The sequence below is a fragment of the Sander lucioperca genome, chromosome 12 (genome assembly GCF_008315115.2).
Source record: "Sander lucioperca isolate FBNREF2018 chromosome 12, SLUC_FBN_1.2, whole genome shotgun sequence".
NCBI lineage: Eukaryota > Metazoa > Chordata > Actinopteri > Perciformes > Percidae > Sander > Sander lucioperca.
Genome location: NC_050184.1, coordinates 38,603,383 through 38,624,848, shown reverse-complemented (window position 1 = coordinate 38,624,848; position 21,466 = coordinate 38,603,383). Strand labels below are relative to the sequence as shown.

Genomic DNA, 21,466 nt, shown 5'->3' with positions numbered 1-21,466 from the left:
GACTGAAAACCATTGTGGGCGCCCTGATCCAGTCTGTGAAGAAGCTTTCGGATGTGATGATCCTGACCGTCTTCTGCCTGAGTGTCTTTGCCCTCATTGGTCTCCAGCTTTTCATGGGCAACCTGCGCCACAAGTGTGTGATCTGGCCAATCAACACCACCAAGGCCATCGACTGGAATGAGTACATCATGAATGAAAGTAAGTAGAGGCCAGGCTTCGCCAACGGTGCGCTGGCAGTGATCTAGGAGTATGAGTCAGCCCATATGGTAGAACGACAAAACAATATGTCATTTTGGCACTGGATAGACAAAAGGAATTGGTTTGAAATGAACTGCACGGAATTGAAAATTTATGAGCAAACTGAAGTCAGAAATTGGTCTGAATGGATTTACAGACCGTAGAATGAACAACTGTAGCTGCGACAGGATGTGAGCAAAATTACTCATTATGGCTGTTTTTTTTTTCAGCCAATTTCTACTTCCTGCCTGGCCAGTTGGATGCTCTTCTCTGTGGGAACAGCTCTGACTCTGGGTGAGTTGCTTTCTCTGCCCTCCTCCGAATGCTGCTGATCCTTTTAAAGACCTGCTGTAGCTCTTCTATCTGCCTGAAGTCAGATTACATTATAGAGAAATATTGCTGAGTCATTTTCGGGCCTGGTGCCCTGTTCTCTCTCTCTCTCTCTCTTTCTCTCTCTCTCTCTCTCTCTCTCTCTCTCTCTCTCTATCTCTCTATCTCTCTATCTCTCTCTCTCTATCTCTCTCTCTCTCTCTCTCTCTCTCTCTCTCTCTCTCTCTCTCTCTCTCTCTCTCTCTCTCTCTCCACCCCTCAGCCGCTGCCCAGAGGGCTACACATGCATGAAAGCTGGGAGGAATCCAAACTACGGCTACACCAGCTTTGACAGCTTCGGCTGGGCCTTCCTGGCTCTCTTTCGACTCATGACACAGGACTTCTGGGAAAACCTTTACATGCTGGTAAAGTGGATGTGTCAACAAGTTTATCTTGTTTCATAGGAGGCATATACAACACATACTGTACAAGTTCTCAAATACTACTGCTTTTAAACAGTACAGTTGCATAGTGATGCTGAAATGATTCAGTAATTGGTCGATCAGTAGGAAAACAATCAAAGTAAGTGATTTAATTAGGAAAATGCCAAATATTTGCTGGTTCCAGCTCCTCAGATGTGAAAATTTGCTGTTTTTATATAATTGTAAATTTAATGTCTTTCAACATTAGACTGTTGGTCAGACAAAACACTAAATTCTTTCCTAAAGACCTTCCATTCAAGTTATTTGAAGATTGGGGTCTCAGAACTTGTGATGGGCATATTTCACTATTTTGTGACATTTTGATTAATTCAAAATATACTCGATAGATTTATCAATAATACAAATTAATACAAATATAATTGCAGCCCTGTTAAATAAAGAAAGGTAGCAAATATCCTGTGAGACTTGGATTCCCCTGCAGAAAAGACTTAGCTCCTCCACTGATTCCTCATTCTTGTGTGTGTTGTCATGCACAGTGTGCATGCTGTAACCTTAACCTTTAGACTTTTATTATTATTATTATTAGATTATTCTGCCTCTAGCTTTTCCCTTGACTCGCCTCATCTGCATACTGTAGCCAGGCCACTTCTGTCCTGTCTATCAGCCTGTTCCACACAAAGCCTGTGGAGACACTCCTGCCTCTACATACGGAGAAAGGAAGTATGAAATATTAACAGCTCAGGATTACAGTATGGCCAGTGAGGGGGATGAGCCCTGATGGGAGCATTCCAGCTCATACAGTACTTCTATTTTTGCTCCTATTTTTGAAATTCAGCCCCTAACTACAGGCTCTCATTGCTATTGTGTACTGTATCTTCAGCTGTGTTTGGAAAGGATGGTGAATGTGTCTTTGTCAGATGTTCAGAAATTAAATGAAATTGACGTGGCAGAGCCGAGATCTTACTGTTCATTATTCAGTATTTTTCAAGTTTTTGTTTTACCTGCCCACATGAGATTTAAGGATGTGTGGGACTTAAAGACAATGATTTGGACTGCTAATCAGTTTGTGCTCCTTGTTGGGAATATTGTGTTATGTACAGTTCCCAGCACAACATGTCAACTACATTCATAATTGATTTGTAAGGGAATTTCTCTTCTCTATCCAAGGAAGCCCTCTCTTTTTTGCTCTGCTCCCTGACAGCATTAGTTCGTCTTTAGAGGGTGGAACCAAAGGAGGCTGATGAGTGAGAACATTTCAACTGAAATGTGGTTTCCCTCTGTTACACTAAGAACCTCTTGAATACTGTGCATAAAAAACATAAAACATTAAAAAAACAGTTCTTTCAAGATTTTTCCAGAATGTTCTGCCGTGCCTCTGCAGCGAAGATTGTTACCGCTCAGACCAAGAACAGATGGTTGTGTATCACTTCATCATTGTATGAGATGAGAGTGGAACTAATTTCAGCATATTAATACCAGAAACAGACATTTAAATGTAGAAGTTCACAGATGTTTAGGCTGAGTTTGTTCCTAATTGAACCATTCAGCCTGTTCTCTTTTCACCACCAACAGCTGACTGTTTATTTCTAACGAGTCACTGTGAGACATGAGCAGTGAGGTTGACACTGAGCTTGACTCTGGGATTTAGGTTATGTGTTAGATGTCATTATTGTCTCTGCTGTTCCATCCCTTCTCCCCTCATCTCTGCTGCACTGCCTCCCAACAGACCCTGAGGGCGGCAGGGAAGACATACATGATCTTCTTTGTGTTGGTGATCTTTGTGGGCTCGTTCTACTTGGTGAATCTGATCTTAGCTGTGGTGGCCATGGCTTACGAGGAGCAGAACCAGGCCACCATGGAAGAGGCCCTGCAGAAGGAGGAGGAATTCAAGGCCATGCTGGATCAGCTCAAGAAACAGCAGGAAGACGCTCAGGTCAGCCCAGGCAGGATGGAGCCCGAAATGATTCCTGATTCATGTTATATCATTGTTCTGATTCCCTTCATGTGTTTGTTTCTTTGCAGGCGGCTGCCATGGCAACCTCTGCGGGTACTGTGTCAGAGGACGCAGTAGAGGACGATGGAGGAGGTCATCTGTCATGCAGTTCCTCTGAGATGTCAAAGCTCAGCTCCAAAAGTGCCAAAGAACGGCGTAATCGTAAGAAAAAGTGGCGGCAGAAAGAGCAAGAGAAGGAGAAAGGCGACAGTGAGAAGTTTGTCAAGTCAGAGTCAGATGATGGCAGCAAAAGGAGCCGCTTCCGTTTCCCTGATAATCGCTTGGGTCGAAAGTCTTCCATTATGAACCAGGTGAGGTAAACAAGGATAATGTCTGGGTTTGTTTAGTCATTTCTCTGCATTCCTCTTTTTGTAGTTCAGCATCATGCAAAGGGTCAATTAGCCAAAATGATAAAAACAGTTTAATAAGCGGATTAAGATTTCAGCCTTTTGAATCTTGGTGAACATAATTTTGTTTTGTCAGTGTAAACAGCAATATTTATCAATGATCTTGAGTCACTGGGACATTTTCTCTGGAAATACAGTACATGATTTTGAGTTTTTCAGTGTACATTTTAAATACTTTGAGCTCCATGCATAAAAATTCTACTGACCTCCATTGTAATGGGTTAGTGGAAGACATCTCACAGACAAAACCTCAGCATATAAAAGTGAAACTATCTGCATGTCTAGATAACTATAAATGGGGTAAACTGACCCTTTAAGCTTTTTAAAAACTCAGATTACTAGTGTCAAACACAAAGAGACCAAACAAGATACCATAACATCAGAGCCACAGAATTGAAAAATAGATGTTTGATTATTTCTATAAATAGAATATATATGTCAGTGAAAACTGTTGCTTTAAAATGTTTTGTGACTGTCAGATGAGGAATATTTCAGACTGAGAGTGTGGCTTTTGTACAGTGTGATGTTGCATGAACTTGCATATAGAGGAGCATATAGTGGCCAGAGATATAGAAACCCATGCCCAGGTCCTGAATTATTTACAGTGATTACATTAATGTTTCAAAGGGAGAAATCCTGCAGCTTTGCTTAGGCCTCGCTTGGGCTCTGCCGATTCTTATAGGGTGTTTTATAGTGCAGGATTTACCAAATAATTTAAGGCAACATTGGCCCTATTTAACAGAGGATTGATTCCAGTTGAGCTAGCACACTCTGTGTACAGCTATAATAATATTTGGATCAATACTAGCAGCAGCCCAGATTGATGTTGTCATGACTCATGCTCCACTCCATGTTTTTTCAGATGCCTGTATTAGGGCTGGGCAAAATATCGATATTATATCGATATTGTGATACAAGATTAGATATCGTCTTAGATTGTGGATATCATTATATCGTAATATGGCATAAGTGTTTTAAGTGTCATAAGGCATAAGTGTCTTTTCCTGTTTTTAAAGGCTGCATTACTGTAAAGTGATATAATTTTCTGAATTTACCAGGCTGTTCTAGCTGTTTTATTATTTGCCTCTACCCACACTGACCTATTTATGTATTTCCCTCTTGTTTATAACTCACATGATTGCTCCAGCAGAATATGCCTCCTTAGGAAAAAGCTTCCTGGTTGCATTACATTTCTCACACCCTACAGATGTTGCCTTTATCATGACCTCCGGAAATGATGACAAACAGCATTAAAATGATGGTGCAATCAGTAGTATTTCACAAACACCCTGTGCTACCTTGGTCACGCTAATGTCTCCTCTCTTCATCCTTCTTCTACCTCCAGTCCCTCCTCAGTATACCTGGCTCACCTTTCCTGTCCCGCCACAACAGCAAGAGCAGCATCTTCAGTTTTAAGGGGCGCGGTAAGGACGTGGGATCGGAGAACGAGTTTGCCGATGATGAACACAGCACGGTGGAGGAGTGCGAGGAGCGCCGGGGCTCCCTGTTCAGCCCTTATCGGCGGAGCAGCTACAGTGGATACCACGGGAAGAGGAACAGCACGGTGGATTGCAACGGCGTGGTGTCGCTCATCGGCCCTGGGCACGGTGGACGTCTTCTGCCTGAGGTGAAAATAGATAAGGCAGCCCCTGACGACAGTGTAAGGAAGTCAATGAGTAGACCTATCTAGGCATGGCCCCCCTCTCGTCCGTTCCTTTTCTTTCTTGTTCTCTATACTCTACTCTCATTTTGCAAGTCCGTATGTATCTCTTGGCTAAGCGCTCGCGCCTCCCCTCCCCCAGCCCCTGCAGTGTATGCTGCCCTCCAACATTAGGCAAAGGATGGAGAAATAAATACATTTTATATTGAATATACTATAGCCAACCGTGTATTTGATAGGTTACTAAAACTGGGTCTGTCAGTGACTTCCAGGCAATTTTGTTGTTTGATTTGAACGATGAATGTCAATGTTTTGAATGTTCATATCAAATTATTTATTCATACATGCACCATACTCACACTATTATACAGGCACTAATCAAACAGACATGATTCTATTATTCTTCTGCATCCCCATTGGCCCATAAGAGTTTGGCACATATATCAAAGCCTGATTAATATTTAATACACAAATTCAACTGTGGGATGTCATAAAGTTCCTGTTTAACACACTTTAGTAATAAAACTCAATTTTTGTTAACAAACAACATATAATGATGAGTTAACATGCTCTAGTGTGTTGATGTGTTCTTCCTCCAGGCATCCAGGTCCGATGCTAGCCTGTGTGGGTAGATCTACAGTAGGAGGCGGAGGAAACTGAGGGGACCAGCACTATATAGCCACAGACATTTTTATCTTCTTCCCTGATACACTGTTAATATCCCAAAGCAGATACACAAGTAATATCCTATCAGGCCTTAATAATATATAATTTAAGAAAAAAGGAGGGCTGCTGTCCTTGTCTGTCTTTCTCTGTTTTCCAAAATCTCCCTGGTCAACATTAGTGGATCAGCTGTGTCTCATTCTAGTTAGCATGGTAGATTAAACCCTAAATTAGAACAAGCATGACATAGACAAGTAGAACAATGGCTATGGTGTCTGTAATTTCCTCTCCTTCTCTTTGACTTGGAGCATGCTCATGCATGACAACTGGATGGATCTGAACTATCTGCCTCCACATGATCTCTTTACAATGCTCTTGACTTGATGGTTGCAATATAAATTGTATGGTTTCAAAGTACTGTAGGAAGATATTCAGTAGCATCAATTTGCAAGTAACATTAAGATGGCCAGATTTGGGAGACATTTTGTAAATTAACCTAATGATTATATTGCAATGGCAGCAAAGCCTCCATTATTGCATGACAGGACTGAAAATGCATTCATGCAGAAGCAGTTCTCCTTCACACAATATCGCACAATCCATTTATTATTTAATCGGGACAAGCTAATTACATTCAAACACAATTAGGTCAAGTAGCCCTAGACCACTGCTCCCACTTTGGCTGAGACCTGCATGCATTTACAGCATACACACATCTTCTTTGAAACCAGCATTGATATAGAAAAGATTGAACCATGCTCCCATCCCAAAAATCTGATCATCAACTACTTTTTCCTGCCAATGCTGTGGTGCACTTCCCTCCGCCGGCCACCGGTGGTGAAATGGGATGGTGTTCATGTCCTCTCCATGGGTGCTTGATTCTTCCTCTATTCCTGACAGCCGACTACTGAGGTTGAGGTGAAGAAGAAGCTGTCGGGCTCCCTGATGGTGTCTGTGGACCAGCTCAATACCTCCTTTGGGCGGAAAGAGCGGGCCAACAGTGTCATGAGCGTCATTACCAACACACTAGTGGAGGGTACTGCCACTTTAACCCAGCTTTTTAACCTGCTCTCTCATTATTCTTTAACTAGGGCTGCTCTCATTGGTTGATTAGTTTGACATGGATTTCCTGCTTATCTGCTTTGCATATCCAAAAGTACCAGATACATACAGTGCATACAATTTTGTCTATCATTTGATACCATTGCATGCGGTATGCTCAAGCATGCAATTATGTTTGGTTTTGATGTGTGATCCGCGCTATGTCTTCAGAACTGGAGGAGTCTCAACGCAAGTGTCCGCCATGCTGGTATAAATTTTCTAACACATTCCTGATCTGGGAGTGCTCCCCACTGTGGATTAAGATCAAGGAAACTATGAACCTGATTGTCATGGACCCCTTCGTGGACTTAGCCATCACCATCTGTATCGTCCTCAACACCCTCTTCATGGCTATGGAGCACTACCCCATGACCCCCGACTTTGAAGACATGCTGTCTGTAGGCAATCTGGTGAGTGGCGATCTTTTTGTTCTTGTCATTTTTATCTGAATAGCCGGTTAAGAATCTCTTCTGCTTCTTCTTTTGCAGCTCATAGAGAGTTGTTACTTTTGGAACCGTAATCCGTAAAGCTCTTTCATTGCTGATTCAGAGTTAAAATGAGTAAAAAAAAATCTCTTTCTCGAACCCCACTTCTGTTTTCTTTTATCCATTTTAATTTTTTCACACACATGTTCCCTGTCTTCTCCTGCTATCTCTCTTTCTCTCCTCTGGTTGTGTGGAGCTGCTGTTAGCTTCGTTGGGACCAACCTGCCTCTCTGTTGGTTGGCTGACTGGTGGGAGGCCTACATTAATATTTCATGGAGCCTGATCGATGAGCTGCTCTCTTTCTTGGTGCCTGAATCATGGCTTGGATAACTCAACCTGACCATTTTCACTATTAGCATTTTAGAGAAACAGAGTAAATCTGAGCTCTGGGACCATGATTGTTGTTTTACTTTTCAGTATCACATTTGTTAACATATGTTGTGTCAGCGTCCTAAAACGAGATGTGTCACAGCTGACGTGTAGTTATTGCAATAATGAACACTCACTGTATAGTGTGTGTGTGTGTGTGTGTGTGTGTGTGTGTGTGCGTGCGTGCGTGTACATAAATGTGAACAGGTATTAAATTACAATAGAAACAGCACAGAGTAATTTACCAAAAAAGGCCAATGGGTGGCACAGGTGGAAATTTGTAATTCACCTTGTGAGTCATTGATACACACACACACACACACACACACACACACACACACACACACACACACACACACACACACACAAACTATATGTGCTGCCTTTTTAAATAATTTGATATATCCTACTGGTAATTTATTAACATACAGTTACCATGGGAATAATTTATAATGTGATGGATCTATAATGCACAACTCAGATAATGGGTCGCAACAAGTTTCACTACCTATCATGCTTCACATTCTCACATGTCCTGTGAAATATGGTGTTGGTTCAAATCCATTTGTTTCAATCTGTGTTCTTTCCTACCTGCCAGGTGTTCACAGGGATCTTTGCAGGGGAAATGCTTTTTAAGTTGGTGGCTATGGATCCATACTACTACTTCCAGGAGGCCTGGAACTGTTTTGACGGTTTCATTGTAACGCTGAGTTTAGTGGAGCTGGCTCTGGCTGACGTTGAGGGCCTGTCTGTGCTGCGGTCATTTCGATTGGTACATTTTTTTGTTTCTTTCTAAATAGAGAAAGCATGCAGAGTTAGCATCTTAGCAAAGTTGACTTTATTCACTGTGTGCAGCAAGTTAGTAAAGTGAAAATGTTGCGACTAAATTATATCCCTTTTACTCTTTCCACCCACCCCTTACTTTAGCTGAGAGTGTTCAAGCTGGCCAAGTCATGGCCCACCCTCAACATGCTGATCAAGATCATCGGAAACTCAGTGGGAGCCTTGGGGAACCTGACTCTGGTGCTGGCCATCATTGTCTTTATCTTTGCTGTGGTGGGCATGCAGCTGTTTGGCAAGAGCTACAAAGACTGTGTGTGTAAAATCTCTCTTGACTGTGAGTTGCCTCGCTGGCACATGAATGACTTCTTCCACTCCTTCCTGATCGTCTTCCGGGTGCTGTGCGGTGAATGGATTGAAACCATGTGGGACTGCATGGAAGTGGCGGGCCAGGCCATGTGCCTCATTGTCTTCATGATGGTCATGGTTATCGGTAACCTGGTGGTGAGTGTCTAGACTGGGAAGGTGTGCAGTTTAAAAAAAAAAGAAACAACAGACTGTTGGCTCCCTAACCCATCTTTAAATAATTATAACGTGGTCAGAGATGGAAAAAGTAGCATTCTTAGTTCTAAGTTACTGATTTCTCATTTTGTGTCCAAAGGTGTTGAATCTGTTCCTTGCCTTGCTGCTGAGCTCATTCAGTGCTGACAACTTGGCTGCAACAGATGACGACGGTGAGCCCAACAACCTGCAGATTTCCGTCAGGCGTATCAAGATTGGCATTGCATGGATCAAAGCGAAGATGCGGATATTGGTGGCCAGTCTGCTGAAGAAACCACAGATGGAGGACGAGCAGAAGCCTTTAGATGACATGTATGACAAGAAGCTGAACTGCATTGCTAACCACACCGGGGTGGACATCAACCGTGACCTGGACTATGTCAAGAATGGTAACGGCACCACCAGCGGTATTGGCAGCAGCGTGGGCAAGTATATGATCGATGAGGACCACATGTCGTTCATCCACAACCCAAACCTGACCGTCTGTGTGCCCATTGCTGTGGGAGAGTCTGACTTTGAGAACCTTAACACGGAGGACTTCAGCAGCGAGTCGGAAAATGAAAACAGCAAAGAGGTCAGTGAGAGGAGTGCATATATTTATCCACTTCTAATAGTTTATCACAATAGTTTATAAGTATTACAAGGCAGGCAAGGACACAAAACAGACAATAACACAACCATTTATACGCACTGTTAAATAATTTATTTTACTTTTAGAATAACATCATGTAAATGTGATGCTCCATGTGTTTTTGTTGTTATAATCCTCAGCTACTCTACACAGTACAATTGCCATGGGTGGGGCTGGCTACTCTGCCCTGTTCAGACACTGATATAACTCCATTACTCAAAAGAGTCTAGAGTGGCTGGAGTGAAATGGATATCTGCTGGCGTATGCTTTTTGACAAAATGCATTTAGAAGACTTTTAGAGCAGAGGATCTGACATTTGATATTTCATTTCAGTGTTCATGTGGATGATATAGTATGATGTTCAGAACTGTTATGATGCCAATCTCAATAGGGAAAAAAATCCTCTGTGATCAAATAGTCCTCAAAGTTCTTTTACTTTTTAAAGACGAAGTCAACACAATTGGATGGGAATGGACATGACATAACATGAAACTGACATTTCCCGAGTCAGCTTTCTCCACAATGAGCAGTTCTAATAAAAAGCAATAAAAACTGAAATGGTTCTGAATCACTGACATTTTGTTCCTGTGTTTCTTTTTGTGTGTGTGCTCATATGTCTGCGTCTCTGCAGCTGGATGACACCAGTTCGTCAGAGGGCAGTACCATCGACATCAAGCCAGATGTTGTGGAGGAGGTGGTGGTGGAGCCGGTGGAGGAATACTTGGAACCCGAGGCGTGTTGGACAGATGGTGAGACCACTGCTCCCATGGCACCCATTACCTCCACTCCATAGCACAGAGACTCCCTTGGACTCATTGGAAATGATAGGGCAGTGATAGGTGTGAAGGACAGTTTCATTATGAAGGATCACTCACCCATGGAGACTCCATCTATTTATCAGTCTGTCTGTCTGTCTGTCTGTTTACACACTAATACACTAATACACTGATACACTAATACATATAACTTTACAGAGAATTATTTATAGATAAAGCCTGTTTAAAAAAATCAGTAATAGAAATCAGGAATATTGATATCTTAACACTTCAACAGTTCAATTCCAGTTTGTCAATGGGATCTAGTAGCATCTCGTCTAAAAAGGGTGATGACTGGTCAAACTGAATACAAATAGGCGGATTTTGATAGATGTAGTTCCAAACTGTAAATTCATCTTTAGGATTTTTGTAGGCAAGTCTTTGTCAAAACATTTGTAAAGAAAAAAAATAGGATAACAATACAAAGTATTAAACCCTTAGCATTGGAGAGGGTGTACTGTGGTTCTACACTATAGAAATAAAGCAATCAATCAATCAATCAACCAAACAATCAATCAATCAAACATTATGTGTATAGCACATTTCATACAGGTGCAGTTTTAAGTGCTACGCAGATGACTGACAAGCCGATAATAAGACAGGAGTGTAGACCGTAAAAACAACAGAAAAGACAAAAGATATAACAATTTAGACCAAAGCACACAAGACAATAAAAATGATGAAAATGTAATAAAATAGATTTAAAAGTAACAGTTATATTAGTAAAATACTGTGAAAAAAACTAGATGTAAGAACTACATGAAATAGATTAAAAAGATGAATCAACGCAATAAAAATGATGACAATAAAATACAATAAAATATAAATGTTGCATCCGCTCTGTGTAAGCACTAGGCAGAAAAAAAATTCTCAAAAACCCATATATCGATTTTAGGACTAACATTTAAACAATTCTAGACACAGGACTGTAACTGATCTAACTATACTGTATCAAATGCCGTCTCTCCTCCTGTGTCCTCAGGTTGTGTGGCCAAGTATAAGTGCTGTGATGTTGACATTTCTACGGGCTGGTGGAAGAGATGGTGGTACCTGAGAAAAACCTGCTACCTGATTGTGGAGCACAACTGGTTTGAGACCCTCATCATCTTCATGATCCTCCTCAGTAGCGGTGCCCTGGTAAAGAGGCCTACTACAGGCTTGTTACATAAAAAATTAAAACATAAAGCAACATAAATAGTTGAAAAGCTTCAGAGCACAACTTATATTCATCTTCAAATGAAACACACATTCTACTGACCTGAGAAAATATAAACTGGATAAAGATTGAATGAAGATGACTCATTAAAAATAGAGGTACTTCACAGGGACCAGTGTGTTTCTATAGTACAGTATGGCAGTGAGGAGGTAAAACATGTGGTGCAGTCAGTCCCTGAGCTGCTGGGTTGGGGGAAGGGCCAGCAGTGCCTGTGATTAATGGACTGTACCATTTATCAAACAGGGGATCTATTTCTGGGGATGGAGTGGGACCTTGTTCTCAAGCATGTCAAATGCTACTAAAATAAGAGCAAAGACTGCTGCAAATCTACATTTGCTGTGGAGTTATTTGAAATATTTCACGCAGGACAGATTTCTTTTTTTAATCTGGTAAATCACGGTTAGTGATTAACAATGAGCGGGCTGTAGTGCTGTTTACAATTTCATTAGTGGAATCATAAATCATTAGGTGTAATATTTCCCTTGTCGTCTTTGTCACGGCTGACGTATGATTCCTGTTTTGTCCATAGGCCTTTGAGGATGTGTACATTGAGCAGAGGAAGACCATTCGGATCATTTTGGAGTACGCCGACAGGGTTTTCACCTACATCTTCATCCTGGAGATGTTGCTGAAATGGGTCGCATACGGTTTTGTCAAGTATTTCACCAATGCCTGGTGTTGGCTGGACTTCTTCATTGTGGATGTAAGTCCAGCTCTTGTTTCCATCTATTAGAGAAGACGAGCAGTTATTTGGTCCTCAACCACACCCTGGTCCAACAGCAACACACTGGGATAAAGATACAGTCTATTATGCAGCAGAGCTAAGGCTAATTTCTGCTATAATAATTTGTCTTTTGCTTTATTAGATTGTTATGAATCACATCATATGCACTTCATATACTATATGGACACCAGATATGATGTTACAGTTATAAGTGCTGTTGTCTGTTGGATGTGGTTAGGTTTGAAAGGTCAGGTTATCAATTGAATATTTGCGTCATGGCATGCATAAGGTGAGATGGCATGTTGTATACAATAGGAAGCCTCTTTATTTGGTTTACTCATGCTATAAGGACAGTGTTTTACAAGACTGTACTGCAGTCTGTCTATTTCAACTGCACTCATGCCGGAGTCACCTTTTACAACTCCAATCCCTATTTTGTACTTGGTTTATCAGTCTGAGATGCTTAAATATATACATCATGTTTCTGCTTGTGAATTAAAACACTTCTATCAGTGTGCCACAAGCAATAAACTGTTTGTTTCCCTACTTGGTACAGACACCAATTATAATGTTTTAAGGCAGAATTAAAATAAAAGATTACAATTTGAACACAAAGCTATTTAAGCATGGATACTAACACAAATTTGAATCAGCCAATCAATAACCATTGATAAAAACCATATTCAAGTCATGCTCAGAGCAATGGGACATGTCAAAGATGTGTCTCTGTAAAGCTGTCTTTGCCTGTGTCTCTGACCTGCAAGATGTTTGAGATGTGCCTTTGTCCTCTTTCTCTGTGTACTTCTCTGCTCCTTGTGTCAGTCAAGATTGAAAACAGGAACATGGGAAATTCTTCAACCTATTCTTTGTTAGTTAGATATATTATCACATTTTAATCTGATTTTGTCTATTTTTAAAATGACGTAACCTTAGACTGTGAGGGATTTCAATGAGATTCCAACCTGGGAAAGAAATAAAGGGGACCATTTTCATGACTAGAATCTTAAAGCATCTGTATTTTACATTAATGCTGAATCAAGAGGTAATCTGCACTAAGTGGCAGAATTGGGATAGAATAAGAATTTCCCTGATTTCTGACTTTCTCCTTGAACTAACCACCTCTCTGCAGTGTCCAACACCTCAGGCAATAACAGTGAATGGACTCCTTTCAATGGCCAGAGGTTGCCATGTTGATTCATTATAAGCTCCTCTATCCCAGACTCCATGCAGCAAACATACATTTATTACATACCATAGACAACGTACATCTAATTTTCTACGTTCATGCATTTATAAATAGTTTGTACTGCTCAAAATTACACATATGTATATTAAGTGTTATGATATCAGTGTAGTGTTTTTAGAGAAGTGGGCGTGGTAAGCTGATGGACAGGGCCAGACGCGTCACATGAGGGGGTGTGGTGTTGTTGATCTGATTTAACCCAGCCATTGCAGGTGTGTGGAGGATTGATTGAGGAATTGACTCAAAAAGCAGAGCGGAGAGCCTCAAGCGGACGGACGCTACAGGCCACACATAACAGACAGACAGACAGGCCAGACAAACATTTTGGAAGACTGATTCTTTTTGAAAAGACAGTTTTCTTGTTTCCCACAACACAAGTTTTTTTAAATACACCTTTTAAATCCTGAATTACAACACGGAGAGCAGGCTCGCGGAGTCCAGACGAAGGACGCTGGAAAGCAGACCCAGAGCAAAGGTCGCTCAAGACGGCGAAGCAGGCAGGCCTGGCTACAGAGCGTGAATTTAAACAGCGGCTGTGTGAATCAGTTTAACACAGCACAACCCCTCTTAGGTAGGAAAGTATACACTCATCTAGGCCAGTTTAGGTCTCACTTTCACGTTCAATGCATCACACAGGGAGAGGAGACAATACCATTAATGTTACGCACTAGGTTAGCCTTTAGTAGCTGTGTTTCTTTGTTAAACGAGCCCAAGTTAGCTTCGTAGCCTTTTGTAACATAAGACTTTCAAAAGATTCAGTATACGGGTTTTTTTTAATCATATGTTCAAGGTTGACACACAGCACACGTAGAGCTTGTAGCAATTATAATCATAGCACACTGTACTGATTCTGGTTATTGCCATTGTAGACTCCCTCCCTGTAGGTGTGTTGTCAAGCCCAACACTTGGGACAGTGCAGGGCGCTACATTTCCCAAGTTGTGAACATGTCACAGGGAGTGACATTCCTCCTCCCCTCTTTCCTCAACCTCCTTTCATTCCCTCTTGAAAGTGTAACCTCAGGAATGTGGTGATATTGTGCTGAGATGTAATGATGGTGGGTGACAGGCGGCCGGCGGTAAGTTTGGTCTTCACTAGCGCTCCCCCTCTAAAAAAATGAGACTTTTGCTTGATGAGTCTGGGTTGTGTTGTGGCCTGACTGTGCCTCTACCGTCCTGTGTTGTGGGGTGAAACCATTGCCATGGACTCAGAAAGGGGGGGGCACCATCATTAGACCGGCCTGTATTTTTCTTTGAGTGTGGATGTGCCTGACTCTTTGTGTGAGTGTGTTCCTTCTCATTTCCCTTGTGTTACTGTATGTTTCTGTTACCCATTTGATTAGTGTCTTCTTGATTTTCATTATAAGAGTGTGTTTTGTATACTGTTATGTATTGGCTAAAAATGGCATGGGGAAAGAAATGTAATGTTAGAAAGTGTTTTGTTAAATCAGTTTAAAAAAAATTAACCTTGTAGCATAGTTACGGGAGAACACAACCAATTATTTTAAAGTAAAGTAGGGGGTTTTTTTTAACTTTATTTTTGCTTACATTGTAGGACACATAATTCATATTGTAGGAGGAATAATCCAGATGTTACTCATATTAGCTGTTTAAAGTGACAAAATAGCTAGGAGGGCTAATACTAGTTCACTAGTGATACTGAGGTGTGTGAATGTGAGGATGATAGGTGTCATACTTCATTCATCTTTCTTTTTCACTCAGATTATTATCATTGTTTTGTTGTGTTTTTCCCTTTGTTTTTAGTTTGGTTTATTTCTGTTTGGTTTGTGCTGTCGTCATCATGGGATCACAGCCCCAGATGTCATTGGCCTTGCCTTGCAGAGCTCTGTGAGAAGGACGTTGAGGCGCTGAGGTCACAACCACACAGCTGGCCCAGCAGGGGGCCACAGGCCAGGCACCCCAAAGGGGGGCTCTCCAAGGGGTCAGGCTGAAGGTGACAATTACCCCAAACACTGTAGTGTAGATCAAGGCAAAATCTTTATTTTACTGTCTCCCCACCAGAACAGCTGTTAACTTATTTGAGAGACAATGTTATTGATTTAAATAGGGGCTTTGTGCCAAAAAGTAAGTACTTGGAGAAAACTCAACAGAATCTAAATAAAGGCCCTGTCCAGGACACCCTGATGTTTGAACATGGTCCAACATTCACATGTACAGTAAGAAGTCTGAATCCGTGTTGCCACCTTTTCTGCTGTTCTTTCCATCGTTTTGATTAATTCCACCCTTATATGGTTAAAAGGTTGGTCTCTTCTAATCCATGTTGATAATGGCATCAGTCAAAATGAAGATTTTGCCTGTTTCAAACCTCCCTCCGTGACTTTGGTAAGCTTTGGATGTTGTGTACTTCTTGCGGTGAGTTTGACCGGTTGGTGTCGGTGGCTGGTTGGAGGTGCTTTCACGTGTTCACTGTTGATATTTTTCCTTATTTGTAAGGAACTGGTACTGCCCCTGTTTCAGTCCCTCCAGCATACAAACCGTGATTGCAGTTTGGAAAAAACAAAAAGACTTCCTGAGGATACAATTCCTTTGTTCATGTACTAACTTTTGAACAAACAGATTATCTCTATTTGACCTAATTCTAGTACAGCTGCCCACTCCTGCATTTTGCATCTAGAATAATGTGCATTCAGCCAAAGAATCCTTCATTACAAAGCTTCCCTGTGCAGCAGACAGCTTGTAATGGCCGCACTTGAGGTGACTCGATCAAGTCATTCCTGAACACCACAATCCCCATTGTCCATTTCCTCATTTGTTAAAGATTCAATACTGTATATGTATGTTTAGCTTAGAGCAGCTATAGGGGATTCACAATTACCAAACCATAATTCTTAATTTTACATTGATTTATTATGGCACTAAGAGTTCTAACATTTATTGTGTTGCTGTGAATGGTGGAACATACAGTTTTGTGAATTAATGACATAATTTAATGATAAAGTGAGAGTTTTTAACTATTGATCACACACTATGCAGCATTCTTTGGCTTCAGCAATGCCTCGGTGGCTGCTGCCGGATGTGAGAGGGGCTGCACCAGTTTCTTTGAGGTTGTGTCCTGTTATTGTTAACTGTGTGTAACTCGACTGTGTATTTTTGTCCTTTCAGTGCCATCCAGTGCTAATAACTATATCAGGTCTGCCCTTAACCTCCATCCCTGTTTCTTGTGCGTGGTTCATGTGACTGTGTCTCTCCTATTTGACTCTAAATGCTGTGTGACAATCTGATTTGATGTCTGAGAAAGAAAATGGCAAAATGACACATTTGTACATGTTTACTTGTATTCTTTCTCTTAGGTTCCATTAATTTGTCTGTCTTAAATTATATGGGATTTTATGCCTCAGCCCAAGAACGACATGGAGAGACAGTGTTAGAGGGGCAAGGGTAAGGCTCTCAAGTCTGTTGGGTTTTTATCAGCTTTTACAGGGTAACCTCTCTCCTTCCCTCCCTCCCCAACTCCTCTTCCTCTGCTCCCCCACTCCCTTTGCTTGTATCTTTACTAAATCATGTAGCACTTTCTGCCTAATTTACCCTCTGATTGAGTCTTATGTCTCTATCTCCTCTCTTTCTCTCTCAACCACAAATTTCTTTGCAGGTACAAAGGACTTTTCACATCTCGTCAACTGCCCCAAAATAACAGACAAACAATCTCTATGGCGTACTGCTACTAAAAATACTACGCACATAAGACCTATACTAAACATTAACCTTCTCTCTCAGTGTATATACATGTATAAATGCAATATTATACATGCATATACATGCAAAGATTTATGTGTGTATGTCAAGCAAATCTCCGCCTATGCCAGGGCCGTCTCTCTTTCCTAGTGAATATTCTCACTTCTAACAGTTTGGAACCTCTTTTGCTTCTCTGTTTTTGTGTAGGTGTCTATAGTCAGCCTTGTAGCTAATGCGCTGGGCTACTCCGATCTAGGGCCCATTAAATCACTCAGGACACTAAGGGCCTTGAGACCCCTCAGAGCCTTGTCACGTTTTGAAGGGATGAGGGTAAGATCCAAAGCTAAGCAGCTGATCCTTCCGCATGCCCATTCAACAATTTAAAGCATGCTAGAACTGTTCTAAAAAACAAACTAAGAGTACTAAAAACTCAAAAATATTGGGGGATTGTTTTCAAAACCAGGAGATAAAGCCAAGAAGTCACCTTTCCATGCGCAATCCTGTACCATGCCTTTGTTAGAGCAAAAGAACAAGTCATGATGCAGCTGGGAGACTGAGTAAAGTAACAGTTAAGTTGTATTGCCAGCAGAACAACATGCATTTCAATTGAATTTCTTAAACAAAACAATCTACATGCAAATTGATGTTTCATAATGAAAAATACCCAAAGAGCAACAGAAATATTTTTTCACAAAGCTGCCTCATCACATAAGTGACAACCTAGAAATTCTGATTACTTCATCTTACTTTGTTTCTTCTTGAAAATTGGTCAAAGCTAACCAAACTTACATGCAATTTCATAGAGCATTCAAATCAACAATTAGCTCTTCATTTGACCTAAGTCTCAACCATTGCTTTTAATTGAGAAACCCCTTCCCCTCCACATGCACCCCACCCAACCACAACCCCTCCCCCCACCCCTCCCCGGCTCACACCATCCCTCAATGCATCTTGCATCGACAACAACCAGCAGGAACAACGGAGCTGCAGGACATCAAAACCTCTGCCCAACCAGTCACACCAAAACAATGCATGCTGGACGGCTGCCAAACAACCATTCAGAGGAATTTGTCAGTACCTCCGGTTGCTTCAGCCGTCTCTTCCTAAAATATTTGATTGGTTGTCTCTGTGACTGGTGGTAGCAATAGGTTTCACCTGGTTGTTGTCACCCATAGTCCCCCCTGTGTCATTTTCTTCCTCTCTCTCTAACTCTTGATCTCATTCTCTTTTACTACTCACTACTCTTGGTGTGCTTGCCTTGTCTTCTAGTTTAAGCTTCTCCTCTTCACCTCAGCCCCTCCCCACCTTCTCCTAAGCTCCACATGTGCAGCACTGTGCAGCCCCCCCACCCCCTCAAACCCCCCCTCCTCTTATTCCACACCCCCTTATCCCTTTCACTACTCACTCCACCTCGACCCGGTTCGGCTGGAGGGTCACCACACTCTCCTGCTTGTCCAGGATCTTTTTGCATCAGGGACTGAGACAGAAACCACACGCTTACAGTGTTGTGGCTTTGGGAGGAAAATATTTATTAAGCTTCTGCCAGTGTCAGCACTTTGGGTCGTACCATCTGACCGACAGATCTGCTAACAGTCCATTCTGGTGGCAGAATATTACTGTAAACTGTAAAATATTGTTCATATGATATACTTAATTTATAATCATTGTTAGTGCCTTCCTTTGGGAATGCAGGCAGAAGCTTAGCAAATATGCTAGGCTGCCATTTCACACAAGGCATTACTACTGTCATGTCATGGCACCACATATTGTAGCTCATACAGCAGGCCCTGGCTTCATGTTGCCTTCCACTCCCACAGGAAGTGAAACTGGGAGGCAACAACAGGCCCAGGTAAACTCTGACTTTGAGTTTGGGTCTGGGTGGGTGGTGGCCCATAGGTTGATTAGCACTAAATCGTTCGGACAACACTCTCAACCCTAGACAGACAGTGTGTCGCCCCTCTTTAGTACGTCCCAAAAATGACAGACCAGCAGGAGAAGAAGGCCTGTGTTATCTAGTGGGTGGATTTATTGTACATTTGTTGTGAAGTCTCATTCATACTAGATATCCAGCGACTAAAATGTGATGCCATTGCACATGAGCAGACATCAATGCTTTTAGGCCCTGGATAGGCTCTATGGATGCTGCCATTAATGTTTCACTGAAATTTTATGGGTATAATTTTTATTAATTATGGGAGGGGAAATAGACCTCTTAATTATTATGTCATTTTTGGGGTTGGAAATCATCACACATTTGCTTTAATAGAGTGTAATAATGCCAATACCAGTGCCCCTTATGAATGACCCCATTCACTGGGTGTACAGTATGTGGTAAGAGAGGTGAGGGTAGCCCAGTCACGCAAAGGGAAACAGAGGAATTTGATCCTGCTGTATACATTTTTTACTACAATGTATATGTTCATCAATTGAGTTACTATTTTGTTTGAACTGATAACGGAAAATTTGAAGTCAAAGCAATAAATTAATGAATAGGGAAGTACATGAATGGAGAGATGACACCGTATGAAAGAGATTCTGGAAAGTTAGAATGATGAGAACTTTTATATCCCCACTGGTTGAGTATTACGTTAAGACGCATCGCAACTCAACAGCGCCGAGCAAGCAGTGCAGCTTCAATTGGACACATTGCACTGCTTAACATGCAATGATATGGGCTACATGACTACGTACTTTGCTCTCTCTTTCTCTTAATGCTGCTTTGTAATCTCGGTCGTACTTTGTTTAAGCAATGCATTATACAGGAATGACAGTATCTCTTGACATATTAACCCCACTTTCAGTAAATCCCCCTTTTTCCTGACGAACGTGCTGACGTTTAAATTAATCCACCAAAGATTTTGAAATGACAATGATTTTGGTAGTTTCATCTTTGCCCGCTATTAAAGGTATTAGTCATCATGGGGCCTTTAGATGAAAGCTCTGAACTCCAATCACTTTAATGGTTTGTCTTCACGATGAGCAGGCTAACACATAATATATAAGCGTTCAGCCATATTGTGCTGTAGATATTTGTCAGACACCCATACAAACCATCTAAATATCAGAATGGCTCGTCAGACGCAAAAGCAAGCTAAACTTCAACCATTATCTCTTTAGCCGCTATCTCTCTATCCACACATTCCTCTTATTTATTGATTTATTGATTTGATCGGTTCTTGAGATTGCACAATGCCATGTAACACGCATGTACTATAACTGCCGATGCACATTATGCATTTTTGAAAGCCATTTTCCCTCTTTCTGAGAATGCTTTCACACAGCATGGCCTAATTCTTTTTTTAAACACTGAATTTCTGAAAGCGGTTCAGTTGTATTTCAGATCAAGCATCAGAGAATTATTCTCTCAGCGAGTGCAATGGCAACACTGTAAGGGAAAGAGTGGTTTTAAAGCCTAGAATTGTATTTGAAAAACATCACATAAAGCATTTTACATTAGAAACAATATTTTACCAGTGTGCCCTCTGTACAGTAATGTAAGATTCAACACGAGTCAGCCTGTGAAGGTTGTGTAAACGCTGAGAGAATCCTGCTCTAGAGCTCCTCCCTGTCTGTCTGTAATGAGGAGGGAATATGGCTCCATAAAACGAGTCTGCCAAAGACATGCATGCTCAGCTGTCTGCCTGAGAGCTGCTGATGGGCCTGCCTAACACTGGTAGTGAGCAGTTCACTATGTGCTGAGCTTACTACTGGCTATGATAAATCTACGGGGAAATCAGATTGGATTGCTAGAACGGTTTAGATTTTGGGGTGGTGGTGGGAATTATTAAACTTTAAATAGATTTTTCTTTTACTGCTATAGTGTTATATTGTTTAACTAGCTATGGGAAAGGGTCGGTAAGATTAAGAATATTGACTGTGTAAGGTTGGGGTGGTAAGAGTGGACACTTCATAGTGGTATGGCAAACACTTGTGATTCAGTTCTTCAAAACTGACATTTAAGATTTATAAAGTCTATGTGAAAAAGCTATTTTGTTTAAATTCTAAACTATTTCTCACAACACAGTCAAATGTTCCTATTATTTAATGTTATTATTTTTGGATTTATATTTATTTAATAAATATGCGTTAAGGTGAAATAATATTAGTATAGTATAGAAGAGTATTTCACAGTTTTGTGA

General features: G+C 41.3%; 1 protein-coding gene across 11 annotated transcripts in view; it reads left to right on the top strand.

Annotated features, from left to right (window-relative positions):
- Positions 1-21,466, top strand: part of scn8aa (sodium channel, voltage gated, type VIII, alpha subunit a) — a 44,534-nt gene that overhangs the window by 14,970 nt on the left and 8,098 nt on the right. For 5 of the 11 annotated variants that reach the window (XM_036008011.1, XM_031284257.2, XM_031284277.2 and 2 more), the window contains exons 7-21: positions 1-198; positions 468-531; positions 830-971; positions 2,716-2,922; positions 3,012-3,293; positions 4,735-5,049; positions 6,613-6,748; positions 6,985-7,223; positions 8,266-8,439; positions 8,595-8,951; positions 9,109-9,582; positions 10,271-10,388; positions 11,437-11,591; positions 12,200-12,373; positions 17,535-17,657. In XM_036008011.1, the coding sequence (XP_035863904.1) occupies positions 1-198; positions 468-531; positions 830-971; positions 2,716-2,922; positions 3,012-3,293; positions 4,735-5,049; positions 6,613-6,748; positions 6,985-7,223; positions 8,266-8,439; positions 8,595-8,951; positions 9,109-9,582; positions 10,271-10,388; positions 11,437-11,591; positions 12,200-12,373; positions 17,535-17,657 (3,158 nt within the window). Of the gene's footprint in view, positions 199-467; positions 532-829; positions 972-2,715; positions 2,923-3,011; positions 3,294-4,734; positions 5,050-6,612; positions 6,749-6,984; positions 7,224-8,265; positions 8,440-8,594; positions 8,952-9,108; positions 9,583-10,270; positions 10,389-11,436; positions 11,592-12,199; positions 12,374-17,534; positions 17,658-21,466 lie in introns of those variants that run through there. The other 6 variants (XM_031284286.2, XM_031284294.2, XM_036008013.1 and 3 more) reach the window with 4 other exon arrangements.